Below are 23,840 nucleotides of genomic sequence, written 5' to 3'. Positions count from 1 at the left end.
TCTGAGGGTAGTCTTAGAAAATTCTTAAAAAAGTCCACGATTATTGGTCTGAGGGTAGTCTTAGAAAATTCTTTAAAAAATCCACGATTATTGGTCTGAGGGTAGTCTTAGAAAATTCTTAAAAAAATCCACGATTATTGGTCTGAGGGTAGTCTTAGAAAATTCTTTAAAAAATCCACGATTATTGGTCTGAGGGTAGTCTTAGAAAATTCTTTAAAAAATCCACGATTATTGGTCTGAGGGTAGTCTTAGAAAATTCTTTAAAAAATCCACGATTATTGGTCTGAGGGTAGTCTTAGAAAATTCTTTAAAATATCCACGATTATTGGTCTGAGGGTAGTCTTAGAAAATTCTTTAAAAAATCCACGATTATTGGTCTGAGGGTAGTCTTAGAAAATTCTTTAAAAAATCCACGATTATTGGTCTGAGGGTAGTCTTAGAAAATCCTTTAAAAATCCACGATTATTGGTCTGAGGGTAGTCTTAGAAAATTCTTTAAAAAATCCACGATTATGGGTCTGAGGGTAGTCTTAGAAAATTCTTTAAAAAATCCACGATTATTGGTCTGAGGGTAGTCTTACAAAATCCTTTAAAAATCCACGATTATTGGTCTGAGGGTAGTCTTAGAAAATTCTTTAAAAAATCCACGATTATTGGTCTGAGGGTAGTCTTAGAAAATTCTTTAAAAAATCCACGATTATTGGTCTGAGGGTAGTCTTAGAAAATCCTTTAAAAATCCAAGATTATTGGTCTGAGGGTAGTCTTAGAAAATTCTTTAAAAAATCAACGATTATTGGTCTGAGGGTAGTCTTAGAAAATTCTTTAAAAAATCCACGATTATTGGTCTGAGGGTAGTCTTAGAAAATTCTTTAAAAAATCCACGATTATTGGTCTGAGGGTAGTCTTAGAAAATTCTTTAAAAAATCCACGATTATTGGTCTGAGGGTAGTCTTAGAAAATTCTTTAAAAAATCCACGATTATTGGTCTGAGGGTAGTCTTAGAAAATTCTTTAAAAAATCCACGATTATTGGTCTGAGGGTAGTCTTAGAAAATTCTTTAAAAAATCCACGATTATTGGTCTGAGGGTAGTCTTAGAAAATTCTTTAAAAAATCCACGATTATTGGTCTGAGGGTAGTCTTAGAAAATTCTTTAAAAAATCCACGATTATTGGTCTGAGGGTAGTCTTAGAAAATTCTTTAAAAAATCCACGATTATTGGTCTGAGGGTAGTCTTAGAAAATTCTTTAAAAAATCCACGATTATTGGTCTGAGGGTAGTCTTAGAAAATTCTTAAAAAAATCCACGATTATTGGTCTGAGGGTAGTCTTAGAAAATTCTTTAAAAAATCCACGATTATTGGTCTGAGGGTAGTCTTAGAAAATTCTTAAAAAAATCCACGATTATTGGTCTGAGGGTAGTCTTAGAAAATTCTTTAAAAAATCCACGATTATTGGTCTGAGGGTAGTCTTAGAAAATTCTTTAAAAAATCCACGATTATTGGTCTGAGGGTAGTCTTAGAAAATTCTTTAAAAAATCCACGATTATTGGTCTGAGGGTAGTCTTAGAAAATTCTTTAAAATATCCACGATTATTGGTCTGAGGGTAGTCTTAGAAAATTCTTTAAAAAATCCACGATTATTGGTCTGAGGGTAGTCTTAGAAAATTCTTTAAAAAATCCACGATTATTGGTCTGAGGGTAGTCTTAGAAAATCCTTTAAAAATCCACGATTATTGGTCTGAGGGTAGTCTTAGAAAATTCTTTAAAAAATCCACGATTATTGGTCTGAGGGTAGTCTTAGAAAATCCTTTAAAAATCCAAGATTATTGGTCTGAGGGTAGTCTTAGAAAATTCTTTAAAAAATCAACGATTATTGGTCTGAGGGTAGTCTTAGAAAATTCTTTAAAAAATCCACGATTATTGGTCTGAGGGTAGTCTTAGAAAATTCTTTAAAAAATCCACGATTATTGGTCTGAGGGTAGTCTTAGAAAATTCTTTAAAAAATCCACGATTATTGGTCTGAGGGTAGTCTTAGAAAATTCTTTAAAAAATCCACGATTATTGGTCTGAGGGTAGTCTTAGAAAATTCTTTAAAAAATCCACGATTATTGGTCTGAGGGTAGTCTTAGAAAATTCTTTAAAAAATCCACGATTATTGGTCTGAGGGTAGTCTTAGAAAATTCTTTAAAAAATCCACGATTATTGGTCTGAGGGTAGTCTTAGAAAATTCTTTAAAAAATCCACGATTATTGGTCTGAGGGTAGTCTTAGAAAATTCTTTAAAAAATCCACGATTATTGGTCTGAGGGTAGTCTTAGAAAATTCTTTAAAAAATCCACGATTATTGGTCTGAGGGTAGTCTTAGAAAATTCTTTAAAAAATCCACGATTATTGGTCTGAGGGTAGTCTTAGAAAATTCTGTAAAAAAATCCACGATTTTTGGTCTGAGGGTAGTCTTAGAAAATTCTTTAAAAAATCCACGATTATTGGTCTGAGGGTAGTCTTAGAAAATTCTTTAAAAAATCCACGATTATTGGTCTGAGGGTAGTCTTAGAAAATTCTTTAAAAAATCCACGATTATTGGTCTGAGGGTAGTCTTAGAAAATTCTTTAAAAAATCCACGATTATTGGTCTGAGGGTAGTCTTAGAAAATTCTTTAAAAAATCCACGATTATTGGCCTGAGGGTAGTCTTAGAAAATTCTTTAAAAAATCCACGATTATTGGTCTGAGGGTAGTCTTAGAAAATTCTTTAAAAAATCCACGATTATTGGTCTGAGGGTAGTCTTAGAAAATTCTTTAAAAAATCCACGATTATTGGTCTGAGGGTAGTCTTAGAAAATTCTTTAAAAAATCCACGATTATTGGTCTGAGGGTAGTCTTAGAAAATTCTTTAAAAAATCCACGATTATTGGTCTGAGGGTAGTCTTAGAAAATTCTTTAAAAAATCCACGATTATTGGTCTGAGGGTAGTCTTAGAAAATTCTTTAAAAAATCCACGATTATTGGTCTGAGGGTAGTCTTAGAAAATTCTTTAAAAAATCCACGATTATTGGTCTGAGGGTATCCTTAGAAAATTCTTTAAAAAATCCACGATTATTGGTCTGAGGGTAGTCTTAGAAAATTCTTTAAAAAATCCACGATTATTGGTCTGAGGGTAGTCTTAGAAAATTCTTTAAAAATCCACGATTATTGGTCTGCGGGTAGTCTTAGAAAATTCTTTAAAAAATCCACGATTATTGGTCTGAGGGTAGTCTTAGAAAATTATTTAAAAATCCACGATTATTGGTCTGAGGGTAGTCTTAGAAAGTTCTTTAAAAAATCCACTATTATTGGTCTGAGGGTAGTCTTAGAAAATTCTTTAAAAAATCCACGATTATTGGTCTGAGGGTAGTCTCTGAAAATTCATTAAAAATCCATGATTATTGGTCTGAGGGTAGTCTCCGAAAATTGTTTAAAAAATCTACGATTATTAGTCTGAGGGTTGTCTCTGAAAATTCATTAAAAATCCAAGATTAGTGGTCTGAGGGTAGTCTCTGAAAATTCCTTAAACAATCCACGATTATTGGTCTGAGGGTATTCTTAGAAAATTCTTTAAAAATCCACGATTATTGGTCTGAGGGTAGTCTCCGAAAATTGTTTAAAAATTTCACGATTAATGGACAGAAGTTAGTCTTAGAAAATTCTTCTTAGGAAATTTTTTGAAAAATCTACGATTATTGGGCCGAAAAATTAGAAAATTCTTTACAAAATCCACGATTATTGGTCTGAAATTAGTCTCTGATATTTTTTTAAAAATCCACTACTATTGGGCAGAATTTAATCTTCGAGAATTATTTAAAAAAAATCCACAATTATTCGTCTGAGGATAGTTCCTAAAATTTTTTTAAAAAATCCACAATTATTGGCCTGAGGGTAGCCTCAGAAAATTCTTTAAAAATTGACGATTGTTGGGCAGAAGTTACTCTTAGAAAATTTTTAAAAAATTCCAGGATTATTGGGCAGAAGTAAGTCCTAGAAAATTCTTAAAAAATCCAATATTATTTGGCAGAAGCGTTGGTAGAAATTTTTCAAAAATCCACAATTGTTGGGCGAAAAAAAAAAATCTTTAAAAAATCCACGATTATTCATCCAAAAAAATCTCAACTTATCACTTCCACCTCATTCTTCCTAGCGTGTAATCTACTCACTCTCTCAGATTTAAATTTAATACGCCATGTAATTGCAAACATATATCTACACATACATACATATAATATACACACATATATTTTTCACATTATCAATATTCAACATTAATGCATTTCTTGCCTTTGTCGCGTTTCTTTGTTGCTCAACATATTTTTATTTCTTTTTGGATTTTTTTTCTACTTCGACAGGAAACTTTACAACTACGCCCAGTTGGACGACGTGATGCTGGCTTATATACCTGTCAGGCACAAAATTCAGTTGGTACCTCCGAACAGTTATCTGTGCAGTTGGATGTGAAATGTAAGTTTTGACGAAAAAAAGAACAAGAAGTTTCAGTAAACCTTAATCAATGTTTCTCACTGTGTTTTGTTGTTTGTTTTTAGATCCACCAAAAATATTGTCCGCTGGACCGGATCGTTTAACCACAGCACCATTATTTACACCAGCCGCCTTCGAATGTGTTGCCGATGGCAATCCAATGCCCTCGTTTAAATGGGTTCAACGGTAAGCAAAAATGTCCAGTTATCAGAAATTGTTTTTTTTTTCGATTTTTTTTATTTTTTGGCATTCATGCATGGATTCATCTTGAGGGCGATTTTTTCGCAAAGTTCCAAGGGTTTGTTTGTTAGATTTTTTTCTGGTTAATAATTCCAATTCCGTTGATGGATTTTTGTCGCTGTTGTTATTGTTATGTATGTATGTGGATGTAGGTATGGGTTTGCGTTCACTTTGTGAACAAATATTTGAGAGATAGTAGGTACGTGACCGCCAATGGCATCTCCTCAAAAGCGACAAAGGGGAAGATCTCACCACCTATTAAATTTCTGGCCTCCAGACTTTTTTGTTAAAAGGGCCACCACTTTTTCCATTTTTTTGTTCTTTCGAATATTTGTTTTCCCACTCACTATAATTTGTGTGTATGCTCGTCGGGACATAGGAGGGCGTTTGTTTGTTGTTTTTGTAGATTATTGCGTTTTCCATTAAAAGTTTGTGTTGGCGGTTAGTTTTATGTTCTCGTAGCTGTTCTTTTTTGCGTTTCTACACAAACTTTGTGATTTCCACATTTGCAGATTGAAAACATGTTTTCTCATTTTTGAAAAAAATTAACGTTGTTGGTGCTCTTTTGTTGTGTTGTAAGGGGGCGTTTCTCCAGTTGGGTTGTTCGTCTTTTTTATGCTGCTATATTTTTGTTGGCGATTGAATAAGATCTAACAACTACGTGTTGTGTTTTTACATGTTTGCCACAAATAACAACAATATATGGAAGAGCAAATCAATCATCCAGAAGATATTTAAGAGGTATAATAGGGGTTTAATGGATTTCAAGAGGTTTAGTTAGAAAAAGATTGTGGATAAATTCCTACTAAAAGAGAAATCAGGACATAAGGTGTGAAGACGGCTTTCAAAGGCCACATTTTAAAAAATCTGCAATTATTGGTCTGTCCGTAATCTCTGAAAATTCTTTAGAAACCACAATTATTGGTCTGAGGGTAGTCTCTGAAAATTCTTTAAAAAATCCGCGATTATTGGTCTGATGGTAGTCTCTGAAAATTCTTAAAAAACAACAAGTATTGGTCCGAGGGTAGTCTCTGCAAATTCTTTAAGAAATTCACGATTATTGGCCTGAAGGTAGTCTAAAAAAATCTTTAAAAATCCTCGATTACACTGTGCACCAGCATTTTTGGGGGGTGGAAAATTTCATTTGGATATGAAAGCCCTTGATGAATATACTAAGAACCCAAAAGGAAATTTTCGCCATAGGTCAAGTTTCTGAGATATCGCGCGATGAAGTTTTTATTTTTTTTCCTATAATACTAATATAACTCAGAAGTTTGACCTATGGCAAAACTGTCCTTCCGGGTTCATCATATAAAATTCATCGACATTCACTGCCAAAAAAAAATTTTCACCCCCCAGCCTTTGATCTCCATATTTGCGCGTATTGATATTTTTCCTTAAAAACGGTTTAAGAAAACGGTTTTTTTGTTCTAGAACTGCAACTAGCGAAGTTTACATAAGCGAATTAATTAAGTTTGATTGACCACTCTATAAGCTTTTTAATGGTATACATATAAGTTTAATCGGTTACTAAAAACCGGTTCAAATATCGGTTTTAATGTCGGAATAACCGGTTCAAAAACTGAGATAACCGGATCTATTCTCCAAGAAAATTTGTTATTAACGTGTTCATCATTACAAGAGCTATTTGTGGCAAATATCTCAGAAGCACCCCAGATGTCTACATAAGCAATAACCAATACTTATGTCGACATACCTATGCATAACCAATAACGAATATACAGAAAACCAAAACATAGTTTAATTCTGAACCAAGTCCGAATAAATATCAAAAATGACAACGAAAACGGGACAAAATCGATTAGTTATCAAAGAGAACCGTACCTAAAATCTTCTGAGCAACATTTTTGTAGAATATTTGGATGCTGAAAAATCTCATCTTGTGGTACTTTCACTACGGTTCAAGAAATAAAGGACGAAAAGGACATGAAAGGCATTGAGTTAGAAGAATGAAATGTTCTACAAAAAGATTCGCCAATCGATTTGACTGAAGACATGTCACCTCAAAACGAAGGTACAACAACGCCAAACAGAGATATGGAGCTATTTCCCCAAGTATTATAGGAAAAAAAATAAAAACTTCATCGCGCGATATCTCAGAAACTTGACCTATGGCGAAAATTTCCTTTTGGGTTCTTAGTATACTCATCAAGGGCTTTCATCTCCAAAAGAAATTTTCCACCCCCCAGACTTTGAGTTCCATTTTGTGTCACAGTGTTATTGGTCTGATGATAGTCCCTGAAATTATCTAAAATATTAACTATTATTGGTCTAAGGGTAGTTTCAGAAATTCTTTAAAAATCCACGGTAGTCTCTGAAAATTATTTTAAAAATCCAGTCTGATGGTAGTCTCTGATAATTCTTTAAAAAAGTTCACGATTATTGGTCGAAGGTAGTCTCTGAAAATGTGCGGGTAGTCTCTGATAATTCTTTAAAAAAGTTCACGATTATTGGTCGAAGGTAGTCTCTGAAAATGTGCGGGTAGTCTCTGAAAATTCTTTAAAAACTCCACGACATTTGATCTAAGAGTAGTCTTAGAAAATTCTTAAAACAAACGCGATTATTGGCCTGAGTGTAGTCTCTGAAAATTCGTCAACAATTCTTAGAAAATTCTTTAAAAAAGTTCACGATTATTGGCCTGAGGGTAGTCTCTGCAAATTCTTCAACAATTCACTATCATTGGTCTGAAGGTAGTCTCTGAAAATTCCTTAAAAAATCTACGATTATTGGTCTGAGGTTAGTTTCTGAAAATTCCTTAAAAAATCTACGATTATTGGTCTGAGGGTAGTCTCTGAAAGTTCTTAAAAAATATACTTTATTAGTCTGAGGGTAGTCTCTAAAAATTCTTTAAAAAAATCCACGATTATTGGACTGAGGGTAGTCTATGCAAGTTCTTAAAAAATCCACTTTATTAGTCTGAGGGTAGTCTCTAAAAATTCTTTAAAAAAAATCCACGATTATTAGTCTGAAGGTAGTTTCTAAAAATTCTTTAAAAAATACACGATTATTAGTCTGAGGGTAGTTTCAAAGAATTCTAAAAAAATCCATGATTATTAGTCTGAGGTAGGACTCTAAAAATCATTTTAAAAATCCACGATTATTATCTGAGGGTAGTCTCTAAATATTCTGTAAAAACTCTACGATTAGTGATCTGAGTGTAGTCTCTGAAAATTCTTTAAAAAATTTACGATTATTGGCCTGAGGGTAGTCTCCGAAAGTTCGTTAAAAAAATTCACGATTATTGGTTTAAGGGTAGTCTCAAAAAATCTTTAAAAATTAACAATTATTGATCTGGAATCGGACGTCGGACTCTAAGAATTCTTAAAAAACTCTACGATTATTGGTCTGAGTGTAGTCTCTGAAAATTCTCTAAAAAATATACGATTATTGGCCTGAGGGTAGTCTCTGAAAGTTCTTAAAAAATTCACTTTATTAGTCTGAGGGTAGTCTCTAAAAATTCTTTAAAAACTCTACGATTAGTGATCTGAGTATAGTCTCTGAAGTTTCTTTAAAAAAATCCACGATTATTGGCCTGAAGGTAGTCTCCGAAAGTTCTTTAAAAAAATCCACCATTATTGGTTTGAGGATAGTTTCTAAAAAAATCTTTAAAAATTAATGACCATTGATCTGGAATCGGTCTTTAAAAATTCTTTAAAAATCCACGATTATTGGTCTGAAGTCGGACTGTAAAAATTCCTTAAAAATCCACGATTATTGGTCTGACGTCGAACTCTAAAAATTCTTTAAAAAATCTATGATTATTAATCTGAGGGTAGTATCTGAAATTTCTTTAAAAAAATCCACAATTATTGGTCTGAGGGTAGTATCTGAAAAAAAATTCACATTCATAGGTCTGAGGGTTGAGTCTGAAAATTCTTTAAAAAATTCACAATTAAAGTCTTAAAATTCTCCAAAAAATCTACGATTATTTCTCCGATGGTAGTCTCTGAAACCTTAAAAAACTCCAATTAATGGCCTAATAGTAGTATCTGAAAATTAGTTCAAAAATATCCAATTAATGCACCCATGGTAGCCTCTGAAAATTATTTTTTAAAATTTTTCTCTGATTTTTTTAAATCCCCTATTATTTGTCTATGGGTTGTCTCTAAAAATTCTTTAAAAATCCACGATTATTGATCTGAGGGTAGCCCCCGAAAATTTTTTTACAATCCACGATTATTGGTCTGAGGGTAGTCTCTGAAAATTCTTAAAAAATCCACAATTATTTTTCTAGGATAATCTTTTAAAATTCCACGATTGTTGGTCTAAGGATAGTCCATGAAAATTCTTTAAAAATTCCATTATCTATATGGAAGACCTTAGGGGTGGTCTCTGAAAGTTCTTAAAAACCCCCACTTTATTGGTCTGAGGATAGTCTCTAAAAATTTTTTAAAAAATCCACTATTATTGGTCTGAGGTAGGACTCTAAAAATTCTTTTAAAAATCCACGATTATTGTCCGGGGGTAGTCTCTAAAAATTCTTTAAAAACTTTACGACTAGTGATCGGAGTGTAGTCTTTGAAAATTCTTTAAAATATCCACTATTATTGGCCTGAGGGTAGTCTCCGAAATATTTTAAAAACTCCACAATTATTGGTCTGAGGGTTGTGTCTGAAAATTCCGTAAAGAATCCACGATTATTAACATTTAGTTAAATAAATTAATTAAGTTAAAATATGTAGGTCTTAAAATGTCACTTCTATTTTTCCGTTCACACTCCCTTATGATCATTCGGTCATCTATAACGGCTAGCATTAGAAAATCAATAAAAACTCTTCTTACAAATGTTTATTGTCACCTCGTTTCTTTCCAATTTACTTTTCAATCATACTTCATCTAACCAATTATCGTATATCCCTATGTCCTTGTTCGCATACCAAAAACCAACATTAATTAAATACCCAACATATTCTCAGAATATATTTTCTATTGGAATATTTTATGTTTACCATAACACCAATTTTCAAACCAAATCCCAGCTCATTAATATTCTCTCCTTATGGAAGGCTTACAACAATTGCAATTTGGTCTTAATTGTTTGGTCATATATCTTTGCACGAACCTAATGGTCGTGCCTAAAATTACAAATATTCTGGCGCAAATATTTGATGCTTTGGTTGTTGTCGTTGACTTTTGTTATTGTTTATTTTGGTTTATTTAAGACTCCCCAACAATTGGTATTTAATTTCTTTGGCAGACACGTACTTCATTAAGTCAACACTTGCATATGCTTCTTCTGCTGCTGTTGCTGCTGAGAAGAAAGAAATCGAGAATAGAATTGCCGAAGGGGTCTTAATTGGTTTTACTACCATGTGTTTGGTTGTTTGTGTTGGTGGTGTTGTTAATGTTGTTGATATTTTTGTTTGTTTGTAAGACATGTTTTGTAGCTGAATGGGGGATATGAAAACACATCAAAGTGGTTTTGGTCCAGGTTAGCTACTGATCTAAGGAGTTCTATAGGAGACCTTTAGGTGCTCTTTTTTTATAGAAGACCTTTAGGATGCCTTTATATATAGAATGCCTTTAGGAGGTTTCCTTATATAGAAAGTCTTTTAGAGAAGCTCTTCTATCTATATGGGAGACCTTAAGGTGGTCTTCTTTGTGTAGAAGAGGCCTTCAATCTATAGAACCATTAAGATGACTTACATATATAAAATATATATAAGACGTATATCTATTAAAGACTCTTATAAGGCCTTCTATCTACAGAATGCCTTTAGGGGAATTCTATCTATATAGAACACTTTAAGGCAGTATTCTATTTAAATAATACCTTAAGGTGGTCTTCTATCTACAGGACTTCTACATCTTAAAAGTCTTCTTCCGTAGGTCTTTAGAATAATACGTTCAGAAAGTCTTCTACCTGTAAATGAAGGGGTATTTTACCTGTAGAGGGATGTTTTACCTGTTGAGGAAGAAGTCTTCCATTTAAAGAATAATTAAATTCTGTATATGGAAGAACTTTAGAACATCTTCTATCTATAAAAGACCACTAGGAGCTCTTGTATCTACAGGAAACCTCTAAGAGGTCCTCTATCAATAGAAGAGATTTAGGATTCTATGCATGGAATACATTAAAAAGGTCTTCTATCCACGGGAGACCTTTAAGTCTCGTCTCCATATATAGAAAACCTTAAGGAGATATGCCAACAATGGAAGCCATTTAGGAGGTCTTCTATCCATAGAAGAACCTTAGGATGCCTTTTATATAAAGAAGGCCTTTAGGAATTCTTCTCTGAAAATTCATTAAAAATCCACGATTATTGGTCTGAGGGTAGTCTCTGAAAATTTTTTAAAAAATCCACGATTATTGGTGTGAAGGTAGTCTCTGATAAGTTCACGATTTTTTGTCTGAGGTTAGTCTCTGAAAATTCGTTAAAAAATCCACGATTATTGGTTTGAGGGTAGTCTCTAAAAATTCGTTAAAAAAAAATCCACGATTATTGGTCTGAGGGTAGTCTCTAGAGTTGGGCAATCTAGTTCACTGAACGGTTCGATCTTTCTAGTTCCTTTTATCAAAAGGAACTAGTTCCTTAATATCGTTCCTTCTTTCGTTGGTTCGTTTGACATTTCGCTCCTTTGGATCAATCGTTCGTTCTCATGTCATTTTGTGTGAAACTCCCAACTCTTTATGTTTTCTTATTCCTTTGCCATTTTACAAACTTTGCACATTTTACTGGAACACACACTTTATTTTTATTGAAAATCTATTATTTTTTCCAACACATGTCGTCGTTAAACGTACAACCCATCATATACACACAAACAACAACCCATCACGTCAATAACAAACAAAATAAAATAGAAACAGAATAAATAAGAACGCATGAATCCGTTGAACAAAAAGAACGTGATCAGCGAATACAACGAGATGGACAAAAGGAACGAGATGAAAGAAAGGAACTATATAAACGAACGAATCGGATATCGTTCCGATCTTTCCAGTCTCGGAATAGTTCCAATGAACTAGTTCGTTTCGGTACTACACAACTCTAGTAGTCTCTGAAATTTCTTTAAAAACTCCACGATTATTGGTCTAAGAGTAGTCTCTGAAATTTCTTTAAAAACTTCACAATTCGTTAAAAAAACCAAGATTATTGGTCTGAGGGTAGTATCTGAAAATTCGTTAAAAAATCCACGATTATTGGTCTGAAAGTAGTCTCTGAAAATTCGTTAAAAAATCTACGATTATTGGTCTGAGGGTAGTCTCTGACAAATCGTTAACAAATCCACGATAAGTCTCTGAAAATTCCTTAAAAACTCCATGATTATTGGTCTGAGGGTAGCCTCTGAAATTTCTTTAACAACTCCACGCGAAGTGCTCTGAGGGTAGTCTCTGAAATTTCTTTAAAAATCCACGATTATTGGTCTCATGGTAGTCTCTGAAAATTTGTTTAAAAATCCACGAGTATTGGTCTAACTGTAGTATCTGAAAATTATTTAAAAAATCCACGACTATTGGTATGAGGGTAGTCTCCGAAAATTCGTCAAAAAATCCACGATTGTTCGCCTGAGGGTAGCTCTGAAAATTCGTTAAAACATCCACGATTATTGGTCTGAGGATAGTCTCTGAAAATTCGTTAAAAAATCCATGATTATTAGTCTAAGGATAGTCTCTGAAAATTTGTTAAAAAGTCCACGATTGTTCGTCTTAGGATAGTCCCTGAAAATTCTTAAAAATCCACAATTATTGGTCTGAGGGAAGTCTCTGAAAATTCTTTAATAAATCCGCGATTATTTGTCTGGGGGTAGTCTCTGAAAATTCTTTAAAAATCCACCTTTATTGTTGTGAGGTGGTATCTGAAAAATCTTTAAAAAGTTCACGAAAATTTCTGAAAATTCGTTAAAAAGTCCACGATTGTTCGTCTTAGGGTAGTCCCTGAAAATTCTTAAAAAAATCCACGAATATTTGTCTGAGGGTAGTCTCTGAAAATTCTTTAAAAATCCACCTTTATTGTAGTGAGGTGGTATCCAATTTTTTTTTTTTTTTAAGTTCACGATTATTACAGTTTTATAGAAACCTTTTACAGGAGCTCGTCTATCTCAATGGAAGACCCTTAGGCGGTCTTCTATTTATAGAAGACCTTTATGAGACCTTTTGTCTATAGGAGACATTTAGGAGGTCTTCTAACTGTACAATATTTTTAAGAATTCTTTTGTGTCTTCGATCTACAGAAGACCTTTATAAAATATTTTATTTACAGAATGTAGAACAAGACCTTTATGAGTCCCTCTACTTGTGAAGGAAGACCTTTAGGAGCTCTCCTACCTGTGGTAGAAGATTTTTAGGAGTTAATCTACCTGTAAAATAAGAAGTACTTTAGAAGATCTTCTATCTACTGAGGACTTTTAGGAGGTCTTAGTGGGGTCTTCTACCGACAGAATACCTTAATGGGGTCTTTTTCTCTAGAAGACCTTCATCTACAGAAGTCCTTTAGAAGATCTTCACTCCATATACGACTTTAGATAGAAGGCATCTAAACGGTTTTCTTTAGGAGTTATTCCATCCATAGAAGACATCTTGAGGTCTCCTATCGATAGAAGACTTTTAGGGGTTCTTCTTTAGTGGGTTTTCTATCTATAGAAGGTTTGTAAGATGTCTATAGAACTATGTATTTATATCTTTGTGTCTTCTATCAATAGGATACCTTTATAAGGTCTTAACGAAGTCTTCTGTTTTTAAAAGGCCTTTAGGGAGTCTTATATTTGTAGAAGACCTTTAGGGGGTCTTCTATCTATCTCTAGATAACCTTTATGAGATCTTCTACCTATAGAAGACCCTTAGGAAGCCTTCTATTATTAGAATGTATATGGCAAACCTTTAGGAGATTTTGTATCTATAAAATATTTTTAGGACATGTTCTATTTATAGGAGACCTTTAGGAGATTTATCTATGGAGTTCTTTTATCTATAAAACAACATTAAGATGACTTCATCTATAGAAGACGTTAAGGAAGTGCTTTCTTCATCATAGAAATTTAGGAGGGATTCTACCTACAGAAGCCTTTTAGAAAAGTTTTGAATGTCAGTCTTCCATCCTATGCAAAAAAGTCCATATATAACATGAAGATGCTGTTCTTAGGGCTGCGTTCTATGAGGTTTGTTTATAATTACAACCCGATGCACTTATGTATATTTCCGGACCACATTGGCGTCAACTAATCTATAGACATACCGAGCATTTTATATGTGTTCGACAAGGTTTCTTTATCTGCACTCCAAGTGCTGCTGACTGAAGACTTGAGGATCTTCTGTTTGTTTCCTCGCGTGGAAAATGGAGTTGAGCCTCTCACACATGACATCAGAAAGGCGCCCGACGCCAAAATCGTACAATCCTCAGCGTACGTAACGATCGCAATGCTGTCTGGAGACAGTGGAAAGGTTAAACAGTTCCGCGGAGATCACTTCACCTTGGGAAATCCCTACGGGACTTCGGCTTCTAGTTCCTGAATCCCAAATACAATTGATCTAAACACCCATAATTGATAATCCAACGTTTTAAACTTGACCTGAGGGTTGTCGGTTAGGTATCCTTAAGATGCGTGGATTGCTAGAGAGTGTAAAAGGTTACTGTTTTGGTTACATCATTAACTTAATTGTGTTGTAGTATAGAACAACATAAAGAAGCCTTCCTCCTATAGAAAGTGATTTTAATAACATGTCTCCTTAATCCGTCAATATGGATGCCGCAATTTTGAATACAAATGAATCACCATACCAACAGGAAAATCCACAATCTAAATATTTCTTTACACCACCTCGCTTGTCGCATAAAATTAATTTCTTATGTTTAACCCCTTGCTCAGACACACTGCAGTTAACAATACTCCTTGCTAATTGTTAAGCTAAGAATAAAACATATTAAAAATCCTTGTAGGATTATACTGCATGTAATAAGTGAACGCAATGCGTGAGAATATGCTGGCAATAAACTACTGAGAACAGTAGTAGCATCAGTACAACTCAAGCAAAAGAAAATGCCAAGAATGTTGGCAATTTCTTATGGCAATAAAAAGCGGAGAAAAACTCCTTTCTTTGTTGACACTTATAATACGCACAGAAAGCAAAGGAAAAAGGCGGATGCGGGCACTAACAAAGTAAGGACAACTTGTTCACCGCACTGTTTACAACTTTGACTAATTAAAATGGCTACGTGGAAAAATACATCATTCTTATGGTATTAAATGCATGTTCCAAGATTAGCCAATGTGTACATGGTGGAATGCGTCACTGTGCTGAGGAGAAAAAAACGAAAGGCTAATTGTCCTTTGAATTTTATGTAGAAATGTAGAGGAATGAAATAAAAAGAATGGAAAAAGTTTTTTCTTTTCACATCAACAATGAGGAGATTAATTTGAAGGCAGCAGAGTTTAATGTGAACATCACATCTGCTACTATGGTGACAAAAACCGAAATTGATATGTGCGCTGTGAGAGATACATCTTTCAATTAAAGATGGAGTTTAAGAGAGAGAGAGAGAGAAAGAACTGTGAAAATTAAATGTTTTAAAGCCAGCTGATGCTGATAATAGATTTTTATGACAACACTTTTTTATTTTGTTATAGACAATCTTTTATAATGATTAAATTTTAGAGCAATATTTGCTTGAACTGTTAGCTGAGGTAACAGAAGGGGTTATCCGATATAGTCCATCTTTGAATTTGATTTAAGTTTGAGAAAATAAAATGTTGTCTTTACCTGTAGAAGATTTTTAAGGTGTCTATGACCTCTAGGTGGCTTTCTATCTGTATAATACCTTTATGAGGTCCTCTACCTGTATATGTCTTAATTTTCAAAACAATATTCGAGCAGCACTCGCGATCTTTGAACAACTAATAGAGGTAACTGAAGCAGTTATCCGATATAGTCTATCTTTGAACTTTATTAAAGTTTGAGGAAATAGAAGGTCTTTTTCTATACATGGAGAAGATCTTTAGGAAGTCTTCTACCTGTATAATACCCTAAGGAGGTACTCTAACTGTAAAATACCTTAAGGAGGTCTTCTACCTTTATGATGTATTCTGCCTGTATTGAAATTTAAGACATTTCAAAACAATCCTCGAGTAGCTCTCGCGATCATTGAACAGCTAAGGGAGGTACCAGAAGCGGTTATCCGATATAGTCTATCTTTGAACTTTATTAAGTTTGAGGAAATAGAAGACCTTTTTCTATACATGGAGAAGATCTTTAGGAAGTCTTTTACCTGTATAAAACCTTAAGGAGGTACGCTAACTGTAAAATACTTTAAGGAGGTCTTCTACTTTTATTATACCTTTAAGATGACTTCTAACTGTATATGTCCTTCTGAAAATTTCAACACAATCCTCGAACCGCACTCGAACGAAAAATTTGAAATATCGGGAGGTAGGCACCGGAACAAGTTATGTACAGGTTGGTTGCCTGTTCGTTTTCCTTATTAAGGCTCTGGCTCTATCTATAGGTTAAAGAAGGTGGCTGCGTCAAAAGGTTGTAAGCACAAAGCTACTGGAGTTCAAAAGCTGTTGTGTGGTCCGCGCGAGCCTATACCACACGCTCGGCAGGCCTTGTGCACATTGTTATCGACCCCTGGCCTTTAGTAATTGAGAAGGCAGCATCATCGTGAATGCAGTTGAACCAAAACTATTTGGGTTTGTAGTGAGGTTCTTTACATCTTTCGGGTCATTATGCCGGGAAGCAAGAACTTTCCTAGGAAAACCATTAGAAGGTCTTCTTTTATACCTGTAGAAATCTTTAGGAGATATTTTACCTGTATAATACCTTCAGGGGCTAGTCTACCTGAGTAACTCCTCTTGGAGGGGTTTCTACCTGTAATTTTCAAAACAATACTCGAGCAGCACTCAAACGAAAATTTTAAATATTTGGAGGAATGCATCGGAATGAGTTCTCCGATATACACCATCTTCTATTTTATTTAAGCTTGGGAGTAATATGACAATGTGCACAAGTTGGACGAACATTGGATGTGTGTTCGTTTTCCTGCTCTGACTCTATCTACAAGTTTTAGAATGTGGCTACGCCAATGGATTGTAACCACAAAGCTAGTGAAGTTCAAAAGCTGCAGTATGGCCCCTACGGGTCTGTACCATATGCTAAAAGACATAAAGATCTTTAGGAGGCCTTCTACCTGTAGAATAGCCTTAGACGGTTTTCTAACAGTAAAATACCTTTATGATGTCTTCCACCTGTATACGTCCCCTAGGACATCTTTTACCTGAAAATTTCAACACAATCCTCGAGCCGCACTCAAACGAAAAATTTGAAATAATGGGAGGTAGGCACCGAAACAAGTTATCCTTATAGTCCATCTTCGATTTGATTTAAGCTTGAGAGGAATGTAACGATGTGCACATGTTAGACCAGGGTTGGTTGCCTGTTCGTTTTCATGCTTAAGGATATGGCTCTATCTATAGGTTAAAGAATGTGGCTGCGTCAATGGGTTGTAAGCACAAAGCTACTGGAATTCCGAAGCTGTTGAGTGGTTCGTGATAACCTATACCAATCGCTCGGCAGACGATTTGAACGGAGTTATCGGTCCTTGCCCTTTAGTAATTGAAAACAATATTCTAGCAGTACTCAAAAGAAAATTTTGAAATATTGGGAGGTATGTACCGGAATGAGTGTCCGTTATAGAAATTCTTGTCTTATAGAATAGAAACTCCGATGATAGCATTCACACAGTAGTTGATTATGGCATCTGCGATGGGTTTTTATGGAAAAGATCTTTAGGAGGTCTTCTACCTGTAGAATACCCTTAGGCGGTTTTCTAACAGTAAAATACCTTTATGATGTCTTCCACCTGTATATGTCCCCTAGGACATCTTTTACCTGAAAATTTCAACACAATCCTCGAGCCGCACTCAAACGAAAAATTTGAAATAATGGGAGGTAGGCACCGAAACAAGTTATCTTTATAGTCCATCTTCGATTTGATTTAAGCTTGAGAGGAATGTAACGATGTGCACATGTTAGACCAGGGTTGGTTGCCTGTTCGTTTTCATGCTTAAGGATATGGCTCTATCTATAGGTTAAAGAATGTGGCTGCGTCAATGGGTTGTAAGCACAAAGCTACTGGAATTCCGAAGCTGTTGTGTGGTTCATGATAACCTATACCAATCGCTCGGCAGACGATTTGAAAGGAGTTATCGGTCCTTGCCCTTTAGTAATTGAGGAGGCTGCATCATCGCGAATGCAGTTGAACCACGACTATTTTGGTTTGTAGTGGCAGCTGAGGTTCTTTAGAGCTTTCGGGCCATTATGCCGGGAAGCAAGGACTTTCCCAGGGAAACCATTAGAAGGTCTTCTTTTATACCTGTAGAAATCTTTAAGATATATTTTACCTGCATAATACCTTTAGGAGGTATTCTATCTGAGTAACTCCACTAGTAATTTTTCTACCTACAATTTTGAAAACAATATTCTAGCTGTACTCAAAAGAAAATTTTGAAATATTGAGAGGAATGTACCGGAATGAGTGTCCGATATAGAAATTCTTGTCTTATAGAACAGAAACGCCGAGGACAGCATTCAAGCAGTAGTTGATTATGGCATCTGCTTTGGTTTTTTTATGGAAAAGATCTTTAGGAGGTCTTCTACCTGTAGAATACCTTCTGGCGGTTTTCTAACAGTAAAATACCTTTATGATGTCTTCCACGTTTATGTGTCATCTAGGATATCTTTTACCTGAAAATTTCAACACAATGCTCGAGCCGCACTCAAACGAAAAAATTGAAACATTGGGAGGCAGACACCGGAACAAGTTATCCCATTAGTCCATCTGCGATTTGATTTAAGCTAGAGAGGAATGTGACGATGTGCACAGGTTGAACCAGGGTTGGTCGCCTGTTCGTTTTCATGTTTAATTTGGCTCTGACTCTACCTGCAGGTTTAAGAATGTGGCTGCGTAAATGGGTTGTAACCACAAAGCTACTGGAGTTCAAAAGCTGCTGTGTGATTCGTGATAGCCTATACCAAACAGACGTTTTGTACGGTGTTATCGACCCCTGTCATTTAGTAATCGAGGAGGCTGCATCATCGCGAATGCACTTGAACCAAAATTATTTTTGTTTGTAGTGGCAGTTTAGGTTTTTTTAGAGCTTTCGGGTCATTATGTCGGGAAGCAAGGAAAGCCATTAGAAGGTCTTCTTGTATACCTGTAGAAACCTTTAGGAGATATTTTACCTGTATAATACCGTTAGGAGGTATTCCACCTGAGTAACTCCCCTAGGAGGTTTTCTACCTACAATTTTCAAAACAATACTCGAGCAGCACTCAAAAGAACATTTTGAAATATTGGGAAGAATGTACCGGAATGAGTTGTGCGATATATGTACGACATCTTCGGTTTGATTTAAGCTTGAGAGTAATATGAGGATGTGCACATGTTGGACGAACGTTGGATGTGTGTTCGTTTTCCTGCTTAATTTGGTTCTGACTCTATCTACAAGTTTAGGAATGTGGCTAAGTCAATGTGTTGTATTTTGCTCTGTTTCGACAATTGACATTCTTCAGCTGTGATATATGGGGGAGGGACTCCGAGGACAGTATTCACACAGTAGTTGCTTATGGCATCTGCGACGGCATCTGTGTTCATGTAATTCAAACCCGCATGATAGACTTGCTGATCTCGGTAATGTTTGCTGATCTCTCTTGTAATGTTTGACCTCTTTCTCGCTATATACTTGCCTAGGTTGGAGGCCCCATCCACAATATTCTGATTTAGATGACTTTCCCGGTAACACCCAAGCAAGTACTGCGACGAGAGTATGCCATTGTATTGGCGTACTTCCTTTCGTCATGTAAATGGTCCACTGATTACTGATGATGAGGAGGCGTCCAGGTGCAGTTTTCAGAGTGGCGTTCTGACAGATTTATATATTATACAGATTTATAGCTTTGGACTTAAATACTCGAACCAAACTGGCACCGCATACATAGCTTACTACACATCGACCTATCCTGTTATATGCGGCCAACATGGTTACTTTATATGCACCCCAAGAGCTGCTGGCCAGGTACTTGAAAATCTTGTCCCAACATCTCAGTTTGTCGCAGATAGCGGTGGCATGCTACCACGCCCTGAGCATACTGTCAAATTTGATACCTAGAATTTTGGGGTAGTTAGTGGTTAAAATTCTGTTACCATAGACCAGGACATTCAGTTCTGTGCTCATCTCCGCAGTCCGTATGGTGAACAGAGTGGCCGTAGATTTACTGGCAGATAGTTGAATTATTAGTTTAATAATATCATTCGCATACGTAAAGACTTCAATGCAGTCTAGCGGGTATGAAATACTAGAAAGGTTGAACAGTTTCGCTAATATCATTCCACCTTGGGTAACTGTCTGTTGCACTTTATAGGGCTTGGACTTTTTGTTCTTGAATCCCATGTACGACTGGCATCCATAACTATAATTTATTATCCAACGTTTCAAACTTGGCCTGAGGGTAGTCTGCTCGATGTCCACAAACCATGTGGAGTGTTTGACAGTATCACAGGCTTTTCTTGTTAAATCCTTAGCTGATATGTGTGGAGAGAGCGTGTAGAGATGTTGTAGCTATGTTGTTTGAGACAATAATGCTTCTAATCGGGAACTGGACAGCTATACAGTGTGGAGTGCTTGACATTCTCAAAGGCTTTTTCTGGTTAAATCCTTACCAGATATATGTGGAGGGGGCGTGTGGAGATGTTGTAGCTTTGCTGTTTGCGACACTAATGCTTCTAATCGGCCTCAGGAAACTTTTCCACGGGAGAAAAAAGCAAAATCAGTTTGTATGATTCAACTCAGTTTGCAATTGGATAACTATTTCTGACGGTGGGGTGGACTAAAGCCTCAAGGGTCTCTTCTATGGGCGACAAAAACGAAATTGGTCTGAACTTCGGGAACGATGTGGGTGGCTAGTGAAAGGTTGAGAACTTTTGTGAGATACTCGACTCCCGGTACATCCAGCTGTTTCAACATTACCATGGAGATTCCATTGGGGCCCAAACCTTTGGTTGATTTAGCGTTCTTGATGACATTCGCAACATCATCAATTGTAAATTGTGGCGGTTCGCCTCGGCAGGAAGAGATCTAATGCGACGTAGTACTATTCTCTTCGCCTTGCCACTCCAAGGGTATTCGACAAAGTGTGGGTTGAAATATCTTGCTCACCTTCTCGGATCAGTCAGCGTAACGTCGCCAAACGTGATTGAGGTCCTATCCTCCTTCGTTCCAGGGTTTGAGATTGACTTAACCGTTGCCCACAATCTACTTATTCCGTTTCCAATGTTGCAACTCTTCAGATGAATTAACCACTTGTTCAGTTTATGACCACCAACCAACCTGTTAATTTCCAGAATCAGCTCATTGGCTCTGGGGTCACTGGGGTTGGCATTACGAAGATCATCACGCTCATCGCCTCTGCTGGGAAGTTTGCTCTCACTTCGGGTATTCGACCAGCAGGTATATGACAAGCGGCTGCAACAGTGGTGATGTTGATGATGTTTCGGAACGACCTTTCTGCTATCCGAACATCAGAAAGGTTGGGCATATCTCTGAAGCTGTGATTAGTAAACTTTCTGAAATTTGACCAATTGCAGACAGACCAGGTGACACAAGGACACATTGCGCTAATTCTGGTAGGGGCGTCCTTACCGTGCTATCAATCTACTCACCCCCTCTGGTCGTTTCGAGGACCGAATGCCACAACTCATCAAGAGCATTACAGCCCCCCAAGACCACATAGTTATGACCTTCCAAAAGCGGTCTAATGTTGGGCCTATAACCTGAAGTACAGCCAGTTATTGGCGGAAGGTATACTTTAAACAACTCCATACAGTCCATGTGCGGGTAATTAGAGCCAACCTCACGAGTGATATGTCTTACACAGACTAGTGTTCCTCCACCTCCAGTTATTCTGGTGCGATCCTTTCTCAGTACGTTGTAACCTAGGCTAATTCTTTTTCGTTTATTGTGAATGAGACGTGTTGGTGTGGGTTATAGGATGTGTGTGTGTATGGATTATGTTTGTGGATTTAAATTGGGATTATGTTGGTAACGGAAGGAGTTCCGCAACTAGTAATGCCCTGATCCACAAATTAATAGGCCGTAGTTTTTCGGGATGGGCTGGAAAATAAGTGTTTTGTAGGGTGTAAAAGAAGGATTTCCGCAACTAGTAATGGCCTGAATCACAAATCAATAGGCCGCAGATTTGTGGGATGGGCTGGAGAATAATGGAGGGTTATCTCGATATTCAAAACCACTAGAGAATGTTACTGTCGGACATGATTTGGTTCATACTCGTGTACAGCTTGCTGGACTGATTGGTTATGAATCGACTTCATAGAAGCAGCTAGAGACAATCTGTCAATGTCAGATGGTATGTCATGCTGGAAGTCGGGGCTGTACCCCGGATGTGTTTAGGGGATGGATCATATTCCACGATATTGGTGCTTGAGATACGATGGCAGATACCACGTCAGCAAAAAATGTCGAGTGAAAACAATGTTGTCGAGGTCTTAGCATTCTAAGCCAATGTCAAGCTATCATATTCTTGATATGATATCAACAAACTTCCGAAATGAAAGACATTACAATTCATGAAGGAAACCCCTTTTCGATTGTACATGTGTATGCATTGAGAAAATGATCGGTTCGAAGAGCGTTATTCCAAGTGACTTGCGATGCTTTCTGCTTAGTACCTCTAACAAAAGGAGTCCGTTGGTGCATTGTAAGTTATTACTGAGCGACTAAAGCTGTCAGGCGTTGTAAAGCCGCATATAATACCTGACTTGGCACTCAGTTCCTTGTTCCTCTTCTGGGCTTTAACTTTTACTGCATTTTCATGTCTCGGGAAGGTGAGAAGGTTGTCGAAGTGAGTCGATTCATGAAGCTCAGTATTTCTTTGATTTTACCTCGGAGTCTATTGCAATTAAATTACAAAAACTTTGGATTTCCAAGGAGTGGCCCAGCAACGTTCACAGAGGTATTTAACAAAAAAAAAAAAAAAAAAAAACAAAAAAAAACTCCAATGCAAAGCCTATGAAAGCTAAATTTTTTAAGAGCTCATCTATTTAAAGCCACCTTCAAATAAGGATGTCGGGTACAGAAAATGCAAATATTGAAATTTATGACACGTATACAGTTTTACAATCTCCATGTATTGCACCAATGAGGGAAGCGACTATGTAGGAAAATTGAACAAAAAAAAAACCAAATGAACAACAACCTCTACGGTCGTATTGCAATTGTTCCTAAGAGATTTGAACAATAGAACAATTTTCATTTCAAGGTAGTATAGAAATTATCAGAAATTTTAAGCAATATGTAGCGGCGATAGTAGCTAAAAAAATATTCTTTAAAAATCTAAGTTTTAAGATCAAATACCCCGGCCTTTTTAATTCTTTTTCAATGCCCACCCACATTGCCACATATACCATGTGATTATAGAGGCACGCACACGGTTGTGGAGGTGGATACAATCCAAACATCCTTCCGTTTTTGTGTTGCAAATTAAGTTGAAATCAAATAGTATTTCTTCTTCTGGTGCTACTGCTGCAACACATTTCCAGTCAGGATGTTTGAATAATTTACGTGATGGTGCAGTAGTATCTATCAGCCATTGTCCTTTTGTTTTTTGTGTTGGCAAACGGATGGTAGCCGATTGTTGGTGCCTAGAACATATTAGGCACAGGACTCTGGTGGCGAATGTGTGAGTGAGTAGGTGAATGAGCCATGACATGTTTTTCCAACATTGTTCCTAATGTTAAGAATACTCACTGTGCTCATCAGAGGCATCATCATACATACCATCACCAACATCACCAAGACAAAGAACATCAGCATTGACAGTCAATGGCATAGACAAGAGAGCCCGAATGACATGAACGAACAACTTGTTCATATTTCAGTCATATTCTAACAACTTTACGCTTGTCATTGTTTTTCGTACGTGAGTTGAACCTAAATCAACTGTAACAGAAGAATATTGGTGGGCAAATGGGGGAAATAAACCTAAAACAACAGCAACTTCCATTTGTAATAACAACGAAATGAAATATTACAACTAAATAAATAACACAAAATGGAAATAATA

At 36.1% G+C, this 23,840-nt stretch overlaps 1 protein-coding gene across 1 annotated transcript in view; it reads left to right on the top strand.

Moving 5' to 3' along the window:
• LOC141402034 (uncharacterized) overlaps positions 1–23,840 on the top strand; it is a 1,128,858-nt gene that overhangs the window by 842,518 nt on the left and 262,500 nt on the right. Inside the window, exons 10-11 of the mRNA XM_073982660.1 lie at positions 4,375–4,486; positions 4,570–4,690. Of these exons, the coding sequence (XP_073838761.1) occupies positions 4,375–4,486; positions 4,570–4,690 (233 nt within the window). The remainder of the gene's footprint in view (positions 1–4,374; positions 4,487–4,569; positions 4,691–23,840) is intronic.

Source organism: Musca autumnalis, unplaced genomic scaffold (genome assembly GCF_047663935.1).
Source record: "Musca autumnalis isolate F117 unplaced genomic scaffold, ASM4766393v1 scaffold_1, whole genome shotgun sequence".
NCBI lineage: Eukaryota > Metazoa > Arthropoda > Insecta > Diptera > Muscidae > Musca > Musca autumnalis.
The sequence above is the reverse complement of the archived record's forward strand: the minus strand, read 5'-3'. Positions and strand labels throughout refer to the sequence as shown.